This window comes from Eurypyga helias, unplaced genomic scaffold (genome assembly GCF_000690775.1).
Source record: "Eurypyga helias isolate BGI_N326 unplaced genomic scaffold, ASM69077v1 scaffold4835, whole genome shotgun sequence".
Taxonomy (NCBI): Eukaryota; Metazoa; Chordata; class Aves; order Eurypygiformes; family Eurypygidae; genus Eurypyga; species Eurypyga helias.
Genome location: NW_010253273.1, coordinates 127,037 through 148,116, shown reverse-complemented (window position 1 = coordinate 148,116; position 21,080 = coordinate 127,037). Strand labels below are relative to the sequence as shown.

The 21,080-nt window shown below is 39.4% G+C and overlaps 1 protein-coding gene across 1 annotated transcript in view; it reads right to left on the bottom strand.

The window, feature by feature from the left end:
* Window positions 1-7,110: 7,110 nt before the first annotated feature.
* Window positions 7,111-21,080, bottom strand: part of TSHZ2 (teashirt zinc finger homeobox 2) — a 140,385-nt gene continuing 126,415 nt past the window's right edge. Inside the window, exon 2 of the mRNA XM_010152603.1 lies at window positions 7,111-10,181. Coding sequence (XP_010150905.1) covers window positions 7,111-10,181 — 3,071 coding nt within the window. The remainder of the gene's footprint in view (window positions 10,182-21,080) is intronic.

Sequence of the window (21,080 nt, the reverse complement as noted above, 5' to 3'; positions counted from 1 at the left end):
GATAATAAATTGGAAAGAGACTGCTGGCGTGTGTTGGGCCATGGGGAGTCTGAGCATCAGTTCACCCTCAGGCCTATGACCCTCTTCAGTACAAGATCCCCAAAGGACAAGCTCCTTGTCTTTCCTCTGTTCCCCCTCTGCTGCAGCAAAGTACTGAGCAACTGGTCTCAGTTGGCCTGAGAAAAGGCGGGCGAGGGGAGGCAGCGACTGTCACTGCACTGACCACTCTGTCACTTGATCTGACGCAGCTGCTGGAGGAGGTGGAGTGGAGGGAAACAGCCACATCAAAGCCACTCTAGCCACCTCTCCTTTCCCTTCAAAAATGTCACTGCGGCACCCTCCACTTTCTATAACAATGTTTATCATTGTTCTTCGATTGTCTGGGACAATAAATGGTTAGAAAAGAGCATATATCACCAGGAAATCTCTGCCTGCCCCTTCCCCCAAGCAGTGTCATAAAAACGTACAAATTCACATTAATAATGAAGTGCATTTCCCCGAGAAGCCACTGTGTATCTCAGGGAGAGCAGGCAAGGTGGCAGTTGCTGCAGAGTTTCCTATTAAAGAGCAGAGCAAATACTCATAAATCTGATGAGGGGCCAAAGCACATGTTATGGCTGTCTCCCTCTTAATGGAACCTTTTCTGAAATGAAAAAAATATATATCTTGATACATTCAGGGTATTCATTAGACATGACAACCTCCTCCACTCCCCCATCCTTCCCTCCCCCATTCCTCATGTGCTGACCCCTGGCAAAAGAGCAGGCGCTGTGTGCTGGCAGGAAGGGATTTTGGAGAGGAGGAGGAATTGTTTTGTTTTAATAAAGGAATTGCGTAAATTTACTACAATGAGCAAGCCCCTCCTGGCCCCATGTCTCCCCCCTTCTCTCTGCTCCAGCAAGCTGCTGCCGTTCACTCTGTCCCCGACCCCCAGTGCAACCTCCTCTTGGCTGCGCGGCCTCTGCCATGCCCCTGGCCATCCCATCTGTCCATCTGCTGAGGATGAGAGCTGGGAGAGCCAACGCTGCGCTCCAGAGCAGGGTCCCTCTTGCAAACTTGAGTGTAGGAAGCCTTTCCTGCCACCTCGCATCCTCAAGGGCTTGGCCAACTCATGCTCTCAGGAAAATGGGATTGTCCAGATACAGGGAGGTGGCAGGATGAGTATCAGGCCCCTCGGCTCTCTCAGGAGCTCTGTCTTGCTACCTGGTGTGGTGTCTTAATGTCATCACAGGCTGGAAACCTAGGGTCTGCTGTCCCTTTCCTGAAGGTGAGATGCTCTTGAGAAAGAAACACCGTCACAACTACGACACATGCTCTGTGCTGCATGCTGCTTGTTCTACCTCACTCCTCTTCTTGCAGGCAAGATCCTGAGTTGGAGCTGCACCAGTGTAAATCCTACGTGATTCCGCTGACGTGTGAAAACTACTGTAAAGGCCTGATCCTTCCCCAGCCAACAGACCCTGCCTAGATGCACAAACAGACCCAGTTCTGAACTGTCTGAACTGAGGAGATGGGAAAAGGTGGCAGAATGAGGCCTAAAGATCACAGCTTAATAATCATGAATTATCTGTTCATTATCCTAATAAATAGTGAAAAATCTCTTCCTCCTCTCCTCCTTCCATAAAGCCATATCTATAATGTTCCTCATTTTCCATCTGTGCTCCATCATATTTGCACTGAGTGATCATCCTGCTAAATTACATTATTTTTATTGAAAGGTACTTTTGAGGACTGGATACCTCTCATGTCTTTTCCTTTTGTTATTGATCTTTGCGATTTGATTGCTGAGGTGTAAAATGTGTAAATAAGACTCAGATACCCTTCCTTTGAAATCTCACTGGGTAAAAATGTTCTGCTATAGATTATAAAGACTGTAGCATTTAATAATATCAGGCACAGCAAGAAGGCAGCAAGATTTTATCCTTATGAATACTGAATGCTTGAGGAGGTAGGTACTATTCAAGGTCAGTTAAAATCTGGTTTAAATACTTAAAACTTGCAGTTCCTTTGTGGGCAGAAGAGATCTTGCCTTTTGGGGACAGGTACTGTCATACACAGTGTGCTTATACAGAGCCTAGAAACAATATGGGTTGACCTAGGGGGTTGGATGTGCTAATGCAATGTTAAATAATACTGATCTTAATAGCAACCTGTAGTATTCATAAAAAGCAAGTAAATCTGCACTGATATATCTCTACTGACACACTCTGATGTTATCATCTGGCCTGACCCTGCTCTCAGGGAAGCCAAGAACACACTATTACTGGTTTTACAAGGACTACTGCTAGATTGAAAAAATGCTATCCAGGAAAATTTTGAATATTTTAAAATGCTAAATTAAAAAATACCCTAATCTACCACTTTGGGGAAACAGTGATATATTTCAAAGGATTAGGGGAACTGAGGCTTCACCAGAACAGAACTATTTTGAGGGAGGAGTGATGGGTTGGAGGTAGTTCTTGCTGAGGATGGGCTCTGTGTCCCTCCCTCAGCACAGCAGAAAGGCCAACCTATTTCTTTTCCTATTCCACTGTCCCCTCTTCCCTCCTTCCTGGTGCTCGCAATCTCACCCAGTGTATCCCAACAAAAGTCTATTTAAAATGGGACTTCCCTGCAGAACCTTTTTACCACTAAGAAGTCATCATTTTCCAACAAGATGTTGTCAGAAAAGTCCCATTCAAACTGAATAATCAAGGCTTTCATTTCAATGAGCCCTCTCTCTCTCTGGCTGACGATGGTGAGCAGAACCCTCAGTTTTGCTGGTGAATTCTGCTTACAGAGTCATGGTGGACACACTGCAGGCGGCTATGTCCCAGCATGTCTGATTCTCCCGAAAGGGGCTCGCAGTTTTTAATGTTTCTTGCTAAGAAGAAATGAAAGATGAAGAGCAAGCTAAATTCTCTAAGATATAGTTTTGGACTACTAATTCACACAATTGTCCTTGCCCATGTAACACCAGTGTTGGCTCACAGTGGAACATGATGTTCACGGCAGCTCCTACTGTTTCAGAGGGATGAGAAAATAAAATCCACAGAAGAAAAAAATCTTCTATTTTGGTATACTTAACACATACAGTTATCTACGTGTCCTATATATCATTTAACAAATTGCTTTGCAATTCTTACAGGGCGTGGTATAATGACTGATTTAAAATCACTGCATTGCTTAAACTGCATTGTTCTTCATCAAGTTGAGTCATTTTTATGTGAAGTGTCAAGCTCTCTAACAAATAACTGCTGCCAGACAAATCAAGTTCCTCATCTTAAAGCTACGGCTAAATAGTTTATAGCTTTAATCTGCTCACTGAGGTGTGCAGTCTATGACAGTAATTATAAATGCAAGGAGAAATTATAGCTGAATGCTTTAACTGCATTAGGAGCCATTTGATGAACAATCATGATTGCCTGCTCATTTTCAACAATAGAGGGCAAGTTAGTGTCAGTGCATTAGAGGATTTTCAGTTCTGCTCTGCTCTTTCTTCCATTTACCACAGAATGTCAGTTGTCTCCTATAAAGTAGAAAAAAAGCACTGTAGAAGCTTTAAACTTGATGGTTAAAAAAAGACAAAGGAGGAAACTGAGAGAAAAACTGTTTATCATTATGACTCATTTTTTTTTGTTTTGCAGAAGCCTTACTTTCAAATTAGTTCATCTCAGGTACGTGCTTGTTTACTTATCAGGGTCTTTTGAAAAAGAAATCTCCCCAGTCAAGTTGGTAAATTTGACTCTATAGAGACTTATTTCTATAAAAAGTTGCAGATAAGACCACAGAAAGCCTCAGTTACCGACCGTTTTATAGACAATCTCACCTGACTCTAAAGTGAAAAATACAATTCTGCCTTCTCTTTTTTCTCAGGACAACATAAAAATTCTAATTTAGTTGAAAAAATGAACAAATGTTCTTCAAAGGTATAAGTCAACATACAAATTACTTCTAATTAAAGCCATGTTCCCTAATGTTCATGGGTTTTCTTTGAAGAATAGCAATAAAAACAAATTTGAAGTGGGTTAAATGAAAGAGAATAGAGATGTCTGATTGTTGTATATTACACATAATTTTACATTATATTGCTAAACCCATATCAGTTAGAAGAATTCAAGAAAACACCAAAGATGAATACAAAACAGATATATACGTCTTTAAATTTAAGAAAATTTATAGTAAATTTCTCATAAACAGCCTCACAGAGGTCTTAAAAATGAATCCATATACATAACACTTTTCTACAGTACTAACCCAGATTATTCATTTATATTTTTAATGATAGCTAACATTTTAAAATATAACCTTTAACAGTAACTTTCATTGACATATAGGAAGTATTTTGTGTATTTCTATATTTCAAGTACTCTTTCCACTGGTTTATTTCCTTTTATCTCCATGCATTTTCTTTATTTTTATTTCTATTTCACTACAATATTGCCTAGAAGAAGTAAAAGCAAATGCATGTGCACGTTTTAAGAATCTCACTATGCTTTATATTTGTTTCTAAATACTGTGCTTTCTTCTATGTTATTATTCAAATGTATACTGAATCTTAAAAATAACATGGTAAGAACAAGTAAACACTGAAAATCCCTGTTATTTGATTTAGTCTCCTTGCAGATCTCGGGAAGAAGCCATATGAATAAACTCTGGCCTCCCCACTTCTAACAGAAGTCAGAACTTCAGTAGGCTTAGGGCTCCAAAACTGTAATAAAATCTTTACAATGCTACCCAAAATACCCCATCATTTCATACAATTTGTGCTATCATGCATACCAACTAAAATTATAGTTCCAGATAACAGTGCTATCACTCTGTCATCGCAATTTAAATATATTTTTTCAAAGGTGAGATACAACCTGCATCTTGATATAAATTAGAAATGGATGAGTATTAAGAGGACAGCAATTTCTCGGTACCCAAAGGCAGGAAGGACAGTACCTTATTTATGTAGTTACACATCACCAGAATAATATCCGCAATATGTCTGTATAGGTTATTGCAATGCAGAAACCGCCTTCTTTTTCCCTTGGAGATTTTTTTTTTTCATTTGTTCCCCAAATCCTCAGGAATAGTAACATGTTTGTAAAGGTGGGTGTTTGGTTTGCCTCTTAGTAATAACACAGTGCTTTTAAGACCAAATCTGAAACATTTGTCACACATTAAGCCATGAATATGCCAAAATAACTGTTCTATTAATATATTTGGCAGATAGCTTTTGTTTGATAGCATCCAAATTATTGGTTTGCTCTAATACCTCTTGTGTGAAAACTATGAATGTCAGAGTCTTAACAATCATTAACTGGTGGGGAAGGAAACCAACTATGGTATGTTCTTCCTAACCAATCTCCTGTAGTTTTCAGATATTTTGTCAGGTATGTTGATTTTGAAGGGTCAGATAAACAAGGAACATTGATTTGTTGAATTGTAATGTTGGGTTAAAAATGCCAAAATAGAAACTTAAGGGTATTAGCCCTATTTAAAAAACAAACTCCGTTTGAGTTAGTCAGAATTTTGCTGGCTAAAATATGCAGCAAGGATAAATCCAGTCAAATGCAGACAGCACGGTACAAGATGTATGCAAAACTTAAATCTTACTGCACTTGAATACTGACATTATACTCTATAGTAATAGCTTCTACTACCCATCCCAAAGTAACCCTTTGATTAGTGGTTTAAATTATTCAAAAGTAGCCTTTTTAATGGAGCTTAAGTGATGCATAGTCCTTGTTCGGCTCTGTACACAGAAAGTGTTTCTTAAAGCTTCATGAATATTTGCAGCAAACAAATGTGAAATCTTCACACAAACGGGTATTCATCCTCAAAGTGCTTGCACCCTCAATTAGTCAGAGAATAGCCACAATAGCAGGTGGCGTAAGTGACAACTCACAACACATCTTTAATTTTGACTGTCTGATGAATTCATTTTCTGAATGTTATTCAAGTAATGAACACGTTGGAGAAAATCTGAATCCGCACATGATTATTCAGTGAACAGAAGCAGAGCCTGAGTCTGCTGGAGAAATTGTTGGGAATGACTAACAGCTCTGCTGGAAATAAACTTGTTAGAACAAAAAACTTCTATTTGGGCTTTTAGTTGATGTTCTGCACATTTATTTAAATCAAGAATATTCAAGTTTGTGAATCAAGTAAAATTAAAAATGCAAAATTTGTGTGTCATCTGAATATTACATTACACATCATAAACATTGATTGTAGCAGTACTTCGGCTGGTGTATCTTTCAGGAAAAAATAGCAACACTAATGTAGAATTACCCTACTAACAAGTCTTTGAAATATTAAGCTTGTAAAAAATCTAGCTGCTTCCTCAATTAAGCATTAACAACCACAGGTTATACAAAAATGTGCACTGAAGTCAGCGATGCTTATGGATTGACTAGCACTCCCACCCATATGAAACAAAATATAATCAAACATCTTAAGGATTAAAAAAGGAATGATAGAGAGATGGGTTAAAATGATGGGGAAAAAAAGGCCTCTCACAAGAGTGTTAGGTGTAAAACACTAGAATATTTTACAAAACTGAATATCCAAATATCAACAAGAGTAACTGAAGTTCTACATATAAACTTTTCAGAGTTATTTGTAGATTCTTGAGGCTGGGTTTCAATTTATGAGAAACTTGGACTAATTAATGTTTCGTTAATTTCAATTATCTTCTTTTCCCCCAACAAAATCAGATTTACTGGTGTGTTAGCACTGAAGGAGATAATAACATTTTGGTTTTCAGTGCCTTCTTTCTGCTTTTGCCATTGTCATTGCAAAGAGTAGCATTTAGTTGTTGCATTCCACATTGAAGTGCATAGGATGTGAAATGATTAACTCTTAGAAAGAAAAAAAGAGAGTGAGAACAGGGAAAGTAGCTATCATAAAAATATTGATAACAGCAACATTTCTACACAGGGCAATGTGGTTATGAAATTACCAAGCGCTCTTCTTGAAAACATTATAAAATGTATATGTACACGCAACTAGATTAATGAAGCAGGAGTACATTATGCATTTTATACTGTCTTCCTACATTTAAGAGTGTACGAATGTCTTACGAAGCCTCCTTAAAATGACAAAATTAAAACTCGCTCTAGAGCATGCATACCTTAAGAGTTATTCTTCATCCACTTCTGCTACAAATTGTGAATGGTGTTCTGGTGACTTGCTGTGTGTTTTGCTTAGATGAAGTTTTACTGCGTGTTTGCTCGCAAATGTCCGACAGCACAACTTACATTTGAACTTAGAGTCTGTGTCCTCTTCTCCAGCTATTGTTTCAGGAGATCTTTGAACTGAAACTCTGGAGATTTCTTGCTCTACCTTGGTTTGCTGCTCCACAGCCAGCCTGTTCATGTCTTTCATTTGGAAACCTAGATGAGATTCTAAGTGGCTAATGTAAGTAGATGGGGTGCGGAACTGAGATGCGCAGTCGCTGCAATAAAAGACTGGATGTCCTTTGTCCATGTTTTTCAAAAACTTTGTTCCTCCGGTTTTCCTAAGTTGATACTTGACGTTTGCCAACCAATGGCTGATGGTGGTCATTGACAGTCCAGTAAATTTTGAAATCTGCATGCGCTCTTGTGGGCCTAGATCTGATAATAAATATTTACCTTCAGATGTCTGGAAGAGGCTGGAAGCAAACTGAGCTTGCAAAATGAGAAGATGCTGAGGGTTCCAGTTCGACTGCCTGCCCTTCCTTTTATGCAGAGTGGAGACTTCTGTTGAGACATCCTCAAAGCGTCGGACGTCTATTTCCAATTTCATAGACGGGATCCTTGAAGATGCAGCAGGTTTTGGTGTAGTAGCTTTGGGAAGAACTTTGACCATGTCAGCAATGTCAGACAGAGCATGTTTTTGAGGTGGAGAAGTACAAGATTGTGCTTGAGCTGACTCAGCTTTCTTGCCTTTGGATTTGGTCAGGTCAATAGGCTGATCATTGTTGTCAAACAAATAGTGCCTGGATACACTTGCAGGCTTTGGTGGGGTTGGAGCAGGAGATAAAACTGGCTTCTCTATCATATTTAGGTTAGGTTTGTGGAACATCGATATTGTGCTAGAGCTGGGGCTGGAGTTGGATTGAGGCCGTAAAGGCTCAGTGGCTTTGCCCAAGTGATTATTCAGTACCGACTGCAGCGCACTGAGAGGGTTGACGCAAGGCAGCTCGGACGAATGGTTGGCAGCAGCACAACCATTGCTAAGAGAAGCTGCTGTTGGTTCCTTCAGGACTGGTTTTTCTTTTCCGCTGTCCTCTTTAATTTTGTCTTCTTCTTTCAAGGGACATGGTTCTGTCTTTTTTGGCTCTGCAGAGGCTTCAGATTTGAGGAGAGGTTCTCTCTCACTCTGAGTGAGTGAGGCAGGCTCAGCTTGGCTGCCCTCTTTAGCATAGTCCTTTTGTACCTCCTCCTTGTCATCAGTTTCCTTCTTCACTTGAGTGCACTGGGCCACATTTGCTGAGATAGGGACCAGAGGCATGACCTTCCACTTCGGAGCTATGGGCCTCAATTTATTGGTGATCGTTGGCCTGATTTGCAGTACTTGGGAACCCACGGGCAAAGAAGGTTTAGCTCCTTCTGAGAGCTGATAAGCCGCATGGATGCTGGGATATGCACTCCAGCTCGGCGCTCCATTTTGAGCTTTATTGATGGCTGTTGTGACAGTGTTCTCCAAGGACTTTAGAATGTCCCCCCCACCTTTTGAACCATCTTCTAAATCTTCTTCTCTGAGGTACTGGTATTTCATTGTGGGATCCAGTGGTTTCTGAAGAGTGTCTTCATAGTCTTCAGTTTTTACTGCTTTCTCATCTTTGTTTGCATCATCCGCTTTCTCTTTTTTACTTTCTTTTTTTAGTTCAGAGGTGGGAGGTATGCATTCTGCAGATGATTTACTGGTTGATTTTGAAACTGGGCTGTCATTGGCTGGTGCTTCAGACAGTGATTGCATTTTTTCCACAGCTAAAGGATCCAGAACCAGTTGCTTTCCCTTCTTTGAAGCCGAACTCGTGACTTTCAAGAAATGGCCAGTGACCATCATGTGGGTTGTGAGCTGCTGCAAAGTATCATGGGAACTCCCACATTCCATACACTTCAAAATCTGGGATTTGCAGGCCTCAAACTGCCATGTATAGCTGGCACCATTCTGGTAGCCATAGCGGTTGTTAGATGATAACTGCAGGTTTGCGTTCTTCTGAGGAGAAAAGGTATCTGAGAAAGACCCCGTCGTGGAATCGGGGGAACAAGGCCTGTTAACATCAAACACACGTTTCTTTGCTGGAGTGACCATTTTTGAAGAAATGGTTGGCACCGGCTCCTTCAAAGGCACTTTTTGGTAATGTTTTGTTTTTATCATATGAACACTCAGATCTTGAAGGGAATCAAAAGAGTCACCACAGAACATACATTTCAGAACTTTTTGTGCATCTTCCTTGTCCATGTCCTGGAAAGCCCTTTTTCGGGGCTTTGAGTAGCTGGTAGGTCTGTGCTTGTCTTTTTTGTGGTTGTCATCTTGGTAGTGACCTGTCTCATTCATATGAACCGTCAGTTCTACCAATGTGTCATAGGCAGCGCTGCACTGCCGGCACCGGAACCGGCTGGCGCCTGTGAACACAGTTCCACACATTTTGCTGCTCTGCCTATAGAGCTGGACTGAGCTGAACAGGTTGGGTTTCGAGACAGGTCTGGAAGGTAAATTCTGCTGTAAGCTTTTTGACAGTGCGTCTTGGTGCCAATCAAAATCAGCTTTGTTCCCTCCATTTCTGTTGTCACAACTCCTCTTTTCAGAGTTAGACAACTTGAAACCCAGCCCTAAGCCTGTCCAATAAGAGTCTGACAGTATGTTGGCATAGACCGCTGTCATTTTATCCATGCAATCGTGTGCTTCATTCTGGGCTTTGGGACGGGAGCTGTTTTTTGGGTCCTGTGGCTCTCTAGAGCAAATGCTTTTAATATCTGCCACGTGGTCACTACCATCACTTAGTAGTGATTCATTTTCTGCATCCTGGTTCGATATATGACTGACAGGGGAATTCTGGTAACTAAAGTTCCCTTTCTGCTCAGGACCCACTTCGTGTTCCTCATCCGTGCCAGTGTCATTGCTGCCCTGGAGCTGAGCAGTTGAGTTGTTGTCATCATCATCTTCTTCCTCCTCCTTTATATCTTCCTCTTCCTTTAAATCTTCCTCTTGGACATAACCTGAAATGTAATGTCAATATATGAAATGACTTGTTAAAGGCGAATACTACAGTTTGAGCTTTCTAGTTTCACTATGTGTTTTCTTTACCAGACTTAGTTTTAATCTACAACTTCATTGCCTGTAAGTGAAAAAAGCCAAATGATGTCTCTTCTAGTGAAGTTTGCTGCATTTTGTTGGCGTATGATCATAATTCTTTATAACTGCCAGAGTTTCTGAGTTAATAATTTTCCTGTCATGGGAGTATAATTCTAACTGTCCTATATTGGGACAGTTGGAAAATTCATATGTAAGAATTTCAAGTTTACACTAAAAGCTTCAATTCTATTGAATTAATTTTAGCCTTAGTGAGAGAAAGGGTAGAATTGGCAAGGAACAGAAGAAAAACAACTGCCATAATCTTCCTGGTTCATAGCATCATCTAGGTACAGTAACCTTTTGCTATTTGATCACCTAAACATGCACTTTAAAATGTACACAAATAATTTATCTGTCAAAATGCAACATCTGAAAGCACTAATAGGCATAAGTGAAACTTTTGGTTATAAGAATAATGTACTCTGTACCATAAAAGCAAATTGTGCTTCAGTAAAAAAACAAATACATAAATTTCTGGGCAAGAACCTTTGTAAGTTACAGAAGAGTATTAGGATGTGACAGAGGTAGACCAAAGTCAACTGTAAAACTGGAAAAGTAGAACAAGTTCAGAAAGATTTTCTTTGTCAAATTAACTACTTAGTTATTAAGATTAATGATACTGGAAGAACTGTAAATTTTAAAATTAATTAAGGAATTAGGTTTGGGTGTTTTTCTGGCCTTACATCAGCAGTAATTCTGCCTAAGATATGGGAGATAACCTGCTTAAAAACAGACTGAAGAATCAGAGCAGAGGATTTTTAAGGTTGAACTGGCTCTGTTGCAGTCAGTGGATAAGCTCACAGAGACTCAACACAGCCAGCAATTTGTGCCCAGACCCCCCCAAGACGGGATGGAGCAGAACTAGTGGTTCAGGCATGTTTTTACAAAACCCCTGTGTAACAGCGGCTGCAAAGCTGTTGTGCACAATACAAGCAGGCTTTGAACCAATTCGCTGTTATTGACAGCCACCCATCAGAACCAACTGTTGGTTTCAGAAGCACAGGTCTCCATGGGAGACACGCTGATGACCTCCTCCAGTCCGGTGCAAACGCAATCTCTAACCCTAGTGACTGCACTGCAGTCTCAGGAGTACTTTGTTGTGTTTGCTTAAGATTGAGCTTTTGTCTCAGGTAAGCATGTAAAAAAAAAAGTCAAACCCCTCAAATCAAAGCTGCCCTTAAAAATAACCAAAAATAAAACAAACCTTTCGCATCTGTAATTCTAAAGTAACCCTAAAAGCTCAGAAAGCACAAGTTAAATAAGCCTAAAAATGTTATTTGTTTAAAATCCAATTCCTTCCCACCTTCTGAGAAAATCACTTTTATGGCTCTTTGAGAACCTGGCTCATTTTGCCCTTTGGAATTTGGTACTCCTGCACAAATGATACCCTTTTAGCAAATCAAAAAGGATAGGCAGAAAAGGTAGAAGCATTTTGATTAACATATGGACAAAGCCTTCCACAGTTTTTCAGATGTGGGTTTCATTTTTTCAGTCTATTTGCATTTAAGGAAAACTGATCAGGGGAGTGTGTCTCATCCCTTCCAACACCTCTGCCATCAAACCAAAAAAGATGAACTAGAACTAGAGGAACTGTTTCCTGGATGAAGCTGCAGTGTAAGAAGAGGGAAACGATTAAACCCACTCGAGTTGTCTCTCCTATGCCCTTCCCAAGGTCTTAGGACCTGCACAGGTCACACCAGCTTAGAGCTGCGCTTGGCTTCCTCCAGGAGCAATACAAAGCAGCTTCACAACCAGTGGTAAAGACAACAACAGTGGCTACGAGCAAATGACTGGACAGCATTTTAGCATGGTAAAATAATAATCACATAGCAGTAGGAACACTATGCTCTTCAGCAGCTTTCAGCGAAGAAGCTAAGTATTAAGTGTTAAATATTAAAAAATAAACCTTTTAGCAGTGGGCCGTGGTACAGCAAATATTAGTAGCCCCATTGACAGATGATCAGACTGAGGCAGGCAGCAAGGACAGCACTAAGAACAAAATACTTTTTTCTCCTCCCTAAACTTCTTCCCTAATTCCCAGCTAATACTTTCCATGTACCCCTTTCTGAGCTTGTATGTTTTTCAGGGGGGCAAGGAGAATGGAGGGACATGGAGGAGGCAAAAGCTCCTACACGTCACGAGTAGTAACCTTGTTAAACAAGCCGCACAAACCGATGAGCAGGACTGACATGGTTCTCGCGGTGTTAGAGATACTGTACAGCGTAGGTAGCGACGCTGGCCCCTTGCCAGGATGTATCACAGTGCCAAGCATATTACACCCAGCAAAACAAAAATAAGGAAGGAATCCAATGAAGGAATCAGACAAAACAGACAACAAATAGTATTCACACAGTTTTGGGTTGGTGCAAATTTGATTTTCCGTTTCAGCACCAATTCTTTGAATACTATTAACCCATTTTTCACCAGTAGGTAATTTTTTCCTTTGGAAGGAAATACATACAGTAATTTCTTCTTCACAATCTCCTTTGTCCTAAAAGGATTTACTAGGAGAAGCAGAAGTACCAGTCAACTTCACATCCCCCACAATACAGATAAAATTTTCTGCTTAATTAGGCATTGACATGTTTACTATAACCTTTACACAAGAGTAACTTGTGCTGAGAAATCCCCTTTTTTTTGTGTCTGTATAAGACACTGACACAATCTTATGAAAGTGGTAAAAGTAACTTATTAGAAAGCAACATCAACATTTCACAAAACCATCAGTCAGGTCCATTTTAACGGTTAAAGGTTCTGGCCGGCTTTGAAAGCACATTGCAGTTTCCTACTTGCAAACCCATTTCTGCTTATTTAAATGATTTAAATTACTGTGGGCATTTTAAGGACAGTGGAGACCTCTTCCATGCAGACAACCTACGGTACAAGCAATGCATGTATCCTTCCAATAGTGGATCTCAGTAAGATTTCATTGAACATGAAATTTGATATGAACTGATGTAGATATTTAACAGAAATAACATTAATTCAAGTGGACTTCACATTATTTATTTTATAAGTAAAGGGTGTCTTAAGTCTGTACACCCACATGCTTTAAATGCAGTATCTGTAATAAGTAACATAAATTTTGCACATCGTACTCATGTCCATATAATAAATTGTTGAGTGACCTGTTCTCTTCCCACCAGTTCTCCCCCAGGCTTATTCTGACATTCCAAACCTCTGAGATGCTCATATATAGCTGTCTTGCAGGAAAAAAAAATCCCACAATTAAAGAAATCCAAACTCAGTAACCAGATTAATGCTTCCTCCTTTTCCCAGATGAAAATTTTTCCCACCAAAATTAAACGGGCCCAGGCAGAGACATAAGATGGGCAATGTGCAATCCTGAAGTGAGGGAGTGAAATATCACTATCCTGAAGACTGGACAAAACCCAGGAGTTTCAGAGCATTGAATGGAAGCAGTTTCTGGCTTCCTAAATGGAAATACAGTGTTTGGTTTTAATGCTGATCGATCCCAAGATAACATATGTCAAATTCATGAAATCTGTAAGGGTAATATTATCATACGGATAATAATCATAAATACAATTCTAATGTTTTAACTTCTCTAAAAATTTCCCTCTGTGCCTTCATGATTGCATTCACGGTAACTCCAGAAATCTGCTTCTCTAGGACAAAGGTTGCAATAAACAGCTGATTCTTTATTCTTCAAAAGATAACATTTTTGTAGATATTTCTAGCATATTTCTACAGAGTAACTAAAAGAAAGCAGGGCCAGTTAACACACCTGCAAGAACTCTTTTTTGAACTATGGATCTAAAACTCCATCCACATCCACCTTAAAACCTTGACCCCACTATGCAGACAGCACTGAGCTAAGCTCCCAGGGATGCTGAATCCAATATTGACTTTCAAGCCCTCAAAGCCCTGACTACCTGGTAATTTGCACCACGTTATACATCACTTCTGACCTTGAGTTGTAGAGTGTGAATACATCTTTTTTTTTAAAGTGTTCATTCTGACTGTTAACTTTTCCACCAGTGGATGCTATTTTCACCCAAATTTGCTCTTTTTCCACATAGAGAAACATTTCTTAAAACATATATATATATATATATATGTTTCTTTCCAAGACTGGAAAATTTATTTTCTGCCAAGGAAAGGGACAGTGAATCATTGTCCAGAACAACACTGCTAATCCATGTAAAACCCATGCTCCATCTGCACTTCTTCATATATATATTCCAGTTTTACTTGAAATAACATCATTAGGAGAGCAATCTCACCGTACTATAAGGTGATCTTGTTTCCTTCTTGTCTGGCTTCAGCTCAAACATCTTTTTGTGTTTGGCAGAAGCTGTTTCTTTCTCTGAAATATTTCATGCAGATAATAGATAATGACCACTTCTCATTCCTTTTTCTCAAAAATGTCTAACTACATTAGCTACCCAAATGCAAATCTTAACCTGGCTCTTTGTAGAAGTTCATAGCTACAGAATCATCCCAGTTTGAAAATCAACTGAAGATATAAATTGGCAACTGAGGAAAAAAAATCCCTACTCTGTTGCATAACTCTCACATCAAAGGCATTTTGGAATTTAACAGGACTAAAACCAATGCAGCACTCTGGAAATGCAATGGAGTTTTATAGAAAGAACTCTCAAAACATGAAATCTGTAATACAAGGGTGAATTGTATAATTTCAGAGATTTTTAAACTATGTTAACAATTTCTGTTGCAGGGGAATAACTTTCTGTTAAGGTGTGGAAGATGGAAAGAAAACACAGGGAAAGGTTGATGTCACCATGCCAGGAACAGAGAGCTCGGAATCATGGGTGTAGGAGATAAAGGAGCATCTCTGTCATCTGGTCTAAACATCCCGGTAGTGTGAGGTTTATTCCTAAAGCTATGCACATGCTGAGAAAGGTTTTAGATGTTCTCAAAACCTCAGAAAAGGCTGAATATGCTCAATTGCCTCTTTTCTGGGAGGCCAGTTAATTATTTTGGATAATGGGAAGGTGTTTGCACCTCTTGTTGCTATTTGCCATCACATCCAAATTCATTTTGCGGTGACTCGATAAGTTTCAATCACCACCCTAGTGATGCAAATTTGTGTCCAAAGCAACTTCTCATCTCAAAGGAGAGATTTTTTTCCAGTATTCCTTAGTTGTTTTTCTAGACCTTTCTTTTTCACATGATTACAGCAGCTGATACTAGGGCATGAATTGATGTCTGTTGAAGAGTAGGAAAGGAAGCATCCACTACCATCTGCTGCTGGAAGATAGAGGCAACCTCTGTGGCGCCAAGCTTGCAAGCCATTGCGGCTCTGGAGCAAGGAAACGTAGAGTGGCTTCTGCCATTACTGAATTTTAACATGCAAAGGCAATTCCACAGACCCATAAACATTACTCATATATGATGCTGAAATGAAGCAATTTTGGGCTTTCATTTTGTTGTATGCTAATTAGAGTTGTATATAAAGTTTTCTATTAAATGTCCGATTTCCTACTGGTTAAGAAGGCAAAATACCTAGTAGTTTCAGTGGGACTTTTAGCAGCACAAAGGAGAACAGGTTATGTCTCTCATACATTGCATCCTACACAGTTATGAGTCAGATGAAAATGATCAGTGGCTGGAAGCATAGGTGCAAGGAACTGGCTCATGAGCAACCCAGGAACTTGATGCAAAACCAAAAAAAAAAAAAGGAAAAAAAAACCCAGAAAAAAAGGAAGACTGAAAAAAGAGTGGCGAGCTGATGTGCTCTGCTGAGCTGAGTCCACAGAGGGACAGAATTATTATGGAGCTTTCTCTTGAATAATTTTCCTTAAGGATGATAGTGTTTACATTGGCAGTTATTGCAATGCAGAAAAAAAATGCAACTCCAGTCATATTTGCCTTGCTCTGGATTTAGTCAGTTAGAATGGCTGAATTGCCAGGTGCTAGCTGTTGCAGAAATGGGTTTAACCATGTTCAGAGCCAACAGTTCAAGTTCCTTACATGAGCGCTTACGGTGTAAGTGAATAATTTGCCTTTGGTTAAAAACATTTCTGTTTGTCATTTTCTACAAAGCCCTGGAGCCTACAATTTCATTATTTCAACCAGCTGAAGGTGTTTGACATTCTCCAGATCGCATTTTCAACAAATACACTTCTAATGAAAGTTATGGATCGTTGCATCACTTGAGTGCAAAGAACACGACCTCCACAGCCCTTTGCTGCACACGAGCAGCAGCCTATGCCCCCTCCGTCCCACCTGCCCGTTCTTCCCTCCAAAGTCCTCGCCCTATCCCCAACACAAAGTTTTAGACAAGCGTCAGGCAGTTATCACATCACCACAACATCAATGCGTGTTGCATTTAATTGCTAGTACAGACACAAAGGGTGCTTTCCAAAACACAGCTTGGCCCTGAACAATTACAGGAATACAGTAGCAGCAAGTATGTTTTCCTCGTTAGTCATTTTAATTGCACCAGTGTAAATCACTTTACTGATGAAAACATGAGTCTGGAACTTTTGTCTCTCTTTGCCTTTCTTCTGTTTTCTCTCATCCTATTTATTGTTGTGGAAAACAGCAGAGTGGCTTTGTAAATTTATAGATTACCTAATTTAAAATCCAAGTTTCAAATTATGTTTTTCTCTCTTTCATTACTCTAGGTTACCCTAAATACCAATCTAAATTTCTTTAAATGGCATGAGCTACCAATCAGAATCACAAAAAAAATATATATCTATATAAATTGAAATTGTAATGAGTCTTACCAGTGCATTGCTAGCACTTTGGTTCATTTGATATGAACTTTGTTTTTTAAAGTACCACATGGTAAGGCTTTGAAACTTCAGTTTGTAAAAAAAAACTGTAACAGCCTTACAGCCTTTGAAGTCACTACTGATATAACTCTGAACAGATCCATTCAAGTTCAACTAACATCAGACAAATGTTTAGTGTATCAGAGGAAGCCACAAAAGCAAGGATTTCATCAATATTTCACAACAGCCTCAGGGAAACTGTAGATTGCAATGCTGTAGGGCAGCTAATGGAATTACACACAAGGGTTTTGTACATTTAAAATAAGCAGCTACTAAAAAAATTACCCTTCAGTTTGATAGAAACTGTATAAAACTGCAGATGGGAAACAATTAAATAGCTACCAACATTTATCCATGTCAGCCTGATAGGTCATTTAATAACAGGTATTTCTTTCCTTCTTGCCTTTTTTTTTTTTTTCCTGGTAGGGCAATAATAAAGATTAACATTTATGAAAAGTAGCATAAAATATAGTACAGCCAAATGAATAATTAAAGACGCTTCTGAAGAATTTGTTTGCTATTGTATGGCCATGAAGACTGCTCTCCAGTAATGAAGTACATTTATATTAAATACAATTATAAATAGAAAGAAGATGAGGATTATGTTTATGGACACTTGCTTTTTATCCTAAAAAAAAAAAAAATCTTTGACTCATTTCTATTGAATCCATGGCTTATCGCATGGACAGCATTTCTTCACAACACATTCCCCTTGAAAAGAGTTGGGCCCTGCCTTTGAATGCATGTGGGGTACACTTGAAGCTGGACATATTAGATATAATAAACCAATGAAAGATCAACACTTTCCCTGAAAGGCACTTGATCAGAGTGAAGAATTCTGTATATGAAAGCACAGTGTTTATTCTAAAAATAGATCCATATAATCATATTCCTTTTCATTCAACATGTAAAAATCTTGAAGTACTAGCCCGTCACATGGTTGTTTTCAAGTGTTTAGGTATGGTCTGCTACTGTGGGAAATTACTATTTCTGTTAATAAATGATACTTGTTCGGTGCACTGAATAGCACGATGTGAGAGACAAATTATTTGATTATTACTTTTAAAAGGCTGCTTATTACTTGGCCTCTCCAATTCAAAACAGACCAGTTTGGTTAAATACAATGGAGTACCCAGTCTCATGCAGAAGCCCCACTTCAAGAAAGCCTGTGAACATGTTAAGTTTGTCCCATTTGGGGTAAGAGTAGATAGGCTTATCTGCCATAAAGCGAGGTATGGCATGATGACGCTCCACTGCCATAATTACTTAATAATCTCTTATTAATATGTAAACAATAGCAGCCTGATTTCGGTAATGGGATGAAAGATTAAATGAGTTAGCCTTGATAGAAAATCTGCCAGAGCAGGGGGCTAAGAGACAGGCTCAGCTGTCATAATGCCAGCATCTGCCACTGGCTGCTGAGGTGCTTCTTGCAAGTCACGCAGGGTCAGTTCAAAGCTCAGATGTTTTTACGGATAACCTCCATGAACAGTCACTTCCAAAACCCCAGCCTCCCTGCCTGTTGAACTGCAAAATGCTGCTTCCTGTACAAGTTCTGCAGGGGCATGCTGCGAAGTGTGTGGTGCTTATACGGGGAACTGGACATCTAGAGCTACGTGAGAACCCTGCTGCATGACCCACTGATGGGCAGAAGCCAACAGCACTTCTTAAATATATTTATTAAAGCCCAAAACTCATGGAAAGCCGAGGATGCTGCATACAATGCAAGCTCCTTGCAATAACTTACTGACTAGGACCCCATATTACAGCCTTTTAAAAAAAATATTAATATGGTTTTAAAAGTACACTACTAGTATAACATTTATCTAAAGAGCAGTGGGCCTTTTGATTTTCCCTTTGGATACACAGCTGTAGAGCAGCTCCAGTGAGATCAGCTTTGCAGCCATACTTGCCAGTACTTGTCATCAATCTGTGCTGGTTACTCATATCTGGTTAAACCACGGCTGCAACATCTTTGTCTCTTAACATCTCTTTGGATAAGGTACATGAGTAGAAAGTGGGAGTATAATGAAATATATCTCCCTCATCTTCTTGCTTTGTTTTGATCTTGCATTCCAGGCATAAAAAACTGCAAACAATTTTGAAGTGTGGATTTTCACTTGCTGGGATTTCAGCGTAAACGGAACGCTAGCGAAGGATACATAGATCATCAAGTATTTTATTTCCCCTCTTTATTTTCCTTTCAGGAACATACTGTTGTAAATGTTGGTCCAAATGAATAGTCTGTTTCTTTTGTGACAAATATTATGGCCAACAAACGTTGACTTTTGACCATTAGACATCCCTGCACTTATAGCCACATAACCATCAAAGCACTAAGCCAGCATGAAGGTCATTACCCCAGACAGCATCTTACTTCGACTAACTTCTCAGATATGTAAGCAATAAGCAGTTGCAAGAGATTGATATGATACTTTGTGAGTAATTTGGATGAACTATAACACTAACCCAGTAAAGTATTATAATTTTAAATGTGTCCAGAAAATAATTGAAATTCTGGTTTAGCTTCATCATAATGCACAGTGCCAGGTATATTTAACAGCTGACTAGTTTAGCATGAATATTGCTTTACAAATGAGGTCATATTGTTTTTAAGAAACAATGTTGCTATCAAACATGTTTAGGAGGAAAAGCAAGAGATTATGAGTACACTTTTAACCTTTCTGTCTCTTTCTATATCTGTTTACTATGGTGATTTAGGTGCTCAGTGTTGTTTGAAGGCAAACATAGAAGGTTCTGGCATTTAAAAGAGATCCAGTAATGAGCAACTGGCAGTCAGATTCTTTCTTATTATTACTCTGTCACAAAAACTCTGTTCTACATCACTCCATCTTTGCAACACCAGTCAGAGATGAGAAAGGTCAAAACATCTCCTTCAAACATAGAGTCTGTACATGCACAGCACCATTCCTGAGTCACACACAGCTGGCAAATTCAATCCATGCTGGGGAAAAGAACAGTCCGTAGGTGACTCAGTCTCATCAGAGAGAAGGCTTTGCTCCTGCTGCCACGGTCACAGTCCAGGTCAGAGTGGGATCACCTACTAACTCTAGTCCATAGGTTTCCTTTTTATCCCGTACCCTGGTGTCAGAATGAGTGATACCTAAACAAGCCGCCCAAAGGAGCATTTAATATGTACAATATGTATGCCCCCGCCTACCTAATGATTGGACATTTTTCAACCCAAGGAAGGGGCACACAGAGAGCCTCATCCTGCTTTCCACTTCTCATTGCAGTTGACTGTGAGAAGGCATCAGCAACTGTGATGAGAATAAACCTGCAAGCCTCTGAAATCTGTTTCAAAGATGGAAAAAACTTCTTTTAAGGTCCCGTCTGAAGTAATCCCTCTGCGAGAGGCATGACCACAGGTGAGATGGTGCTGGCTTTGGTAGCAGGAGCTTGAAGTCATTTTTACCCGAAATTTTGGGGGAGTCATATTCCCACTCTCTTCACAGACCAGGAAAATATGCTGCAGCTTTAGTATCACCGTTGTAATTTTATGAATGTACTGACCCCAACACCAATAACTGCTCTACAAAAATCTTTTACCGACGTGGAAGAAAGTCTTCCAGCTCCAAAAGCTCCCAGTTTTGATACACTCCAGCGCTTTCCTCTCTCCTTCCACACAATCTGGGGTGCTGCCCTCCTGTTTCCTTGCAGATAGGAAGGCCTATTAATAGTAACAATACTAATAATTATCAGTAGTAAAATTAGTACTGTTGGTTCCATTCTGCAAGAAACTTGTGCAAAACAAATCAATCCATGTCAAAAGGAAAAGCTTCCCACTAATATGGAAAATAAATATAGTTTCCAAGTACCTATCAAGATTACTAAAATAAGAGAAATTTCAAAGAAAAAAAGAAATTCTTGAAACACGAATATTAAGCTGTGTTCTTTTAAATTGTGTCTCAAATGATCCAAGGAAGGACTTAGATCCAGGGCCAGTATGCAGATCATTTACAGATCATAATCACC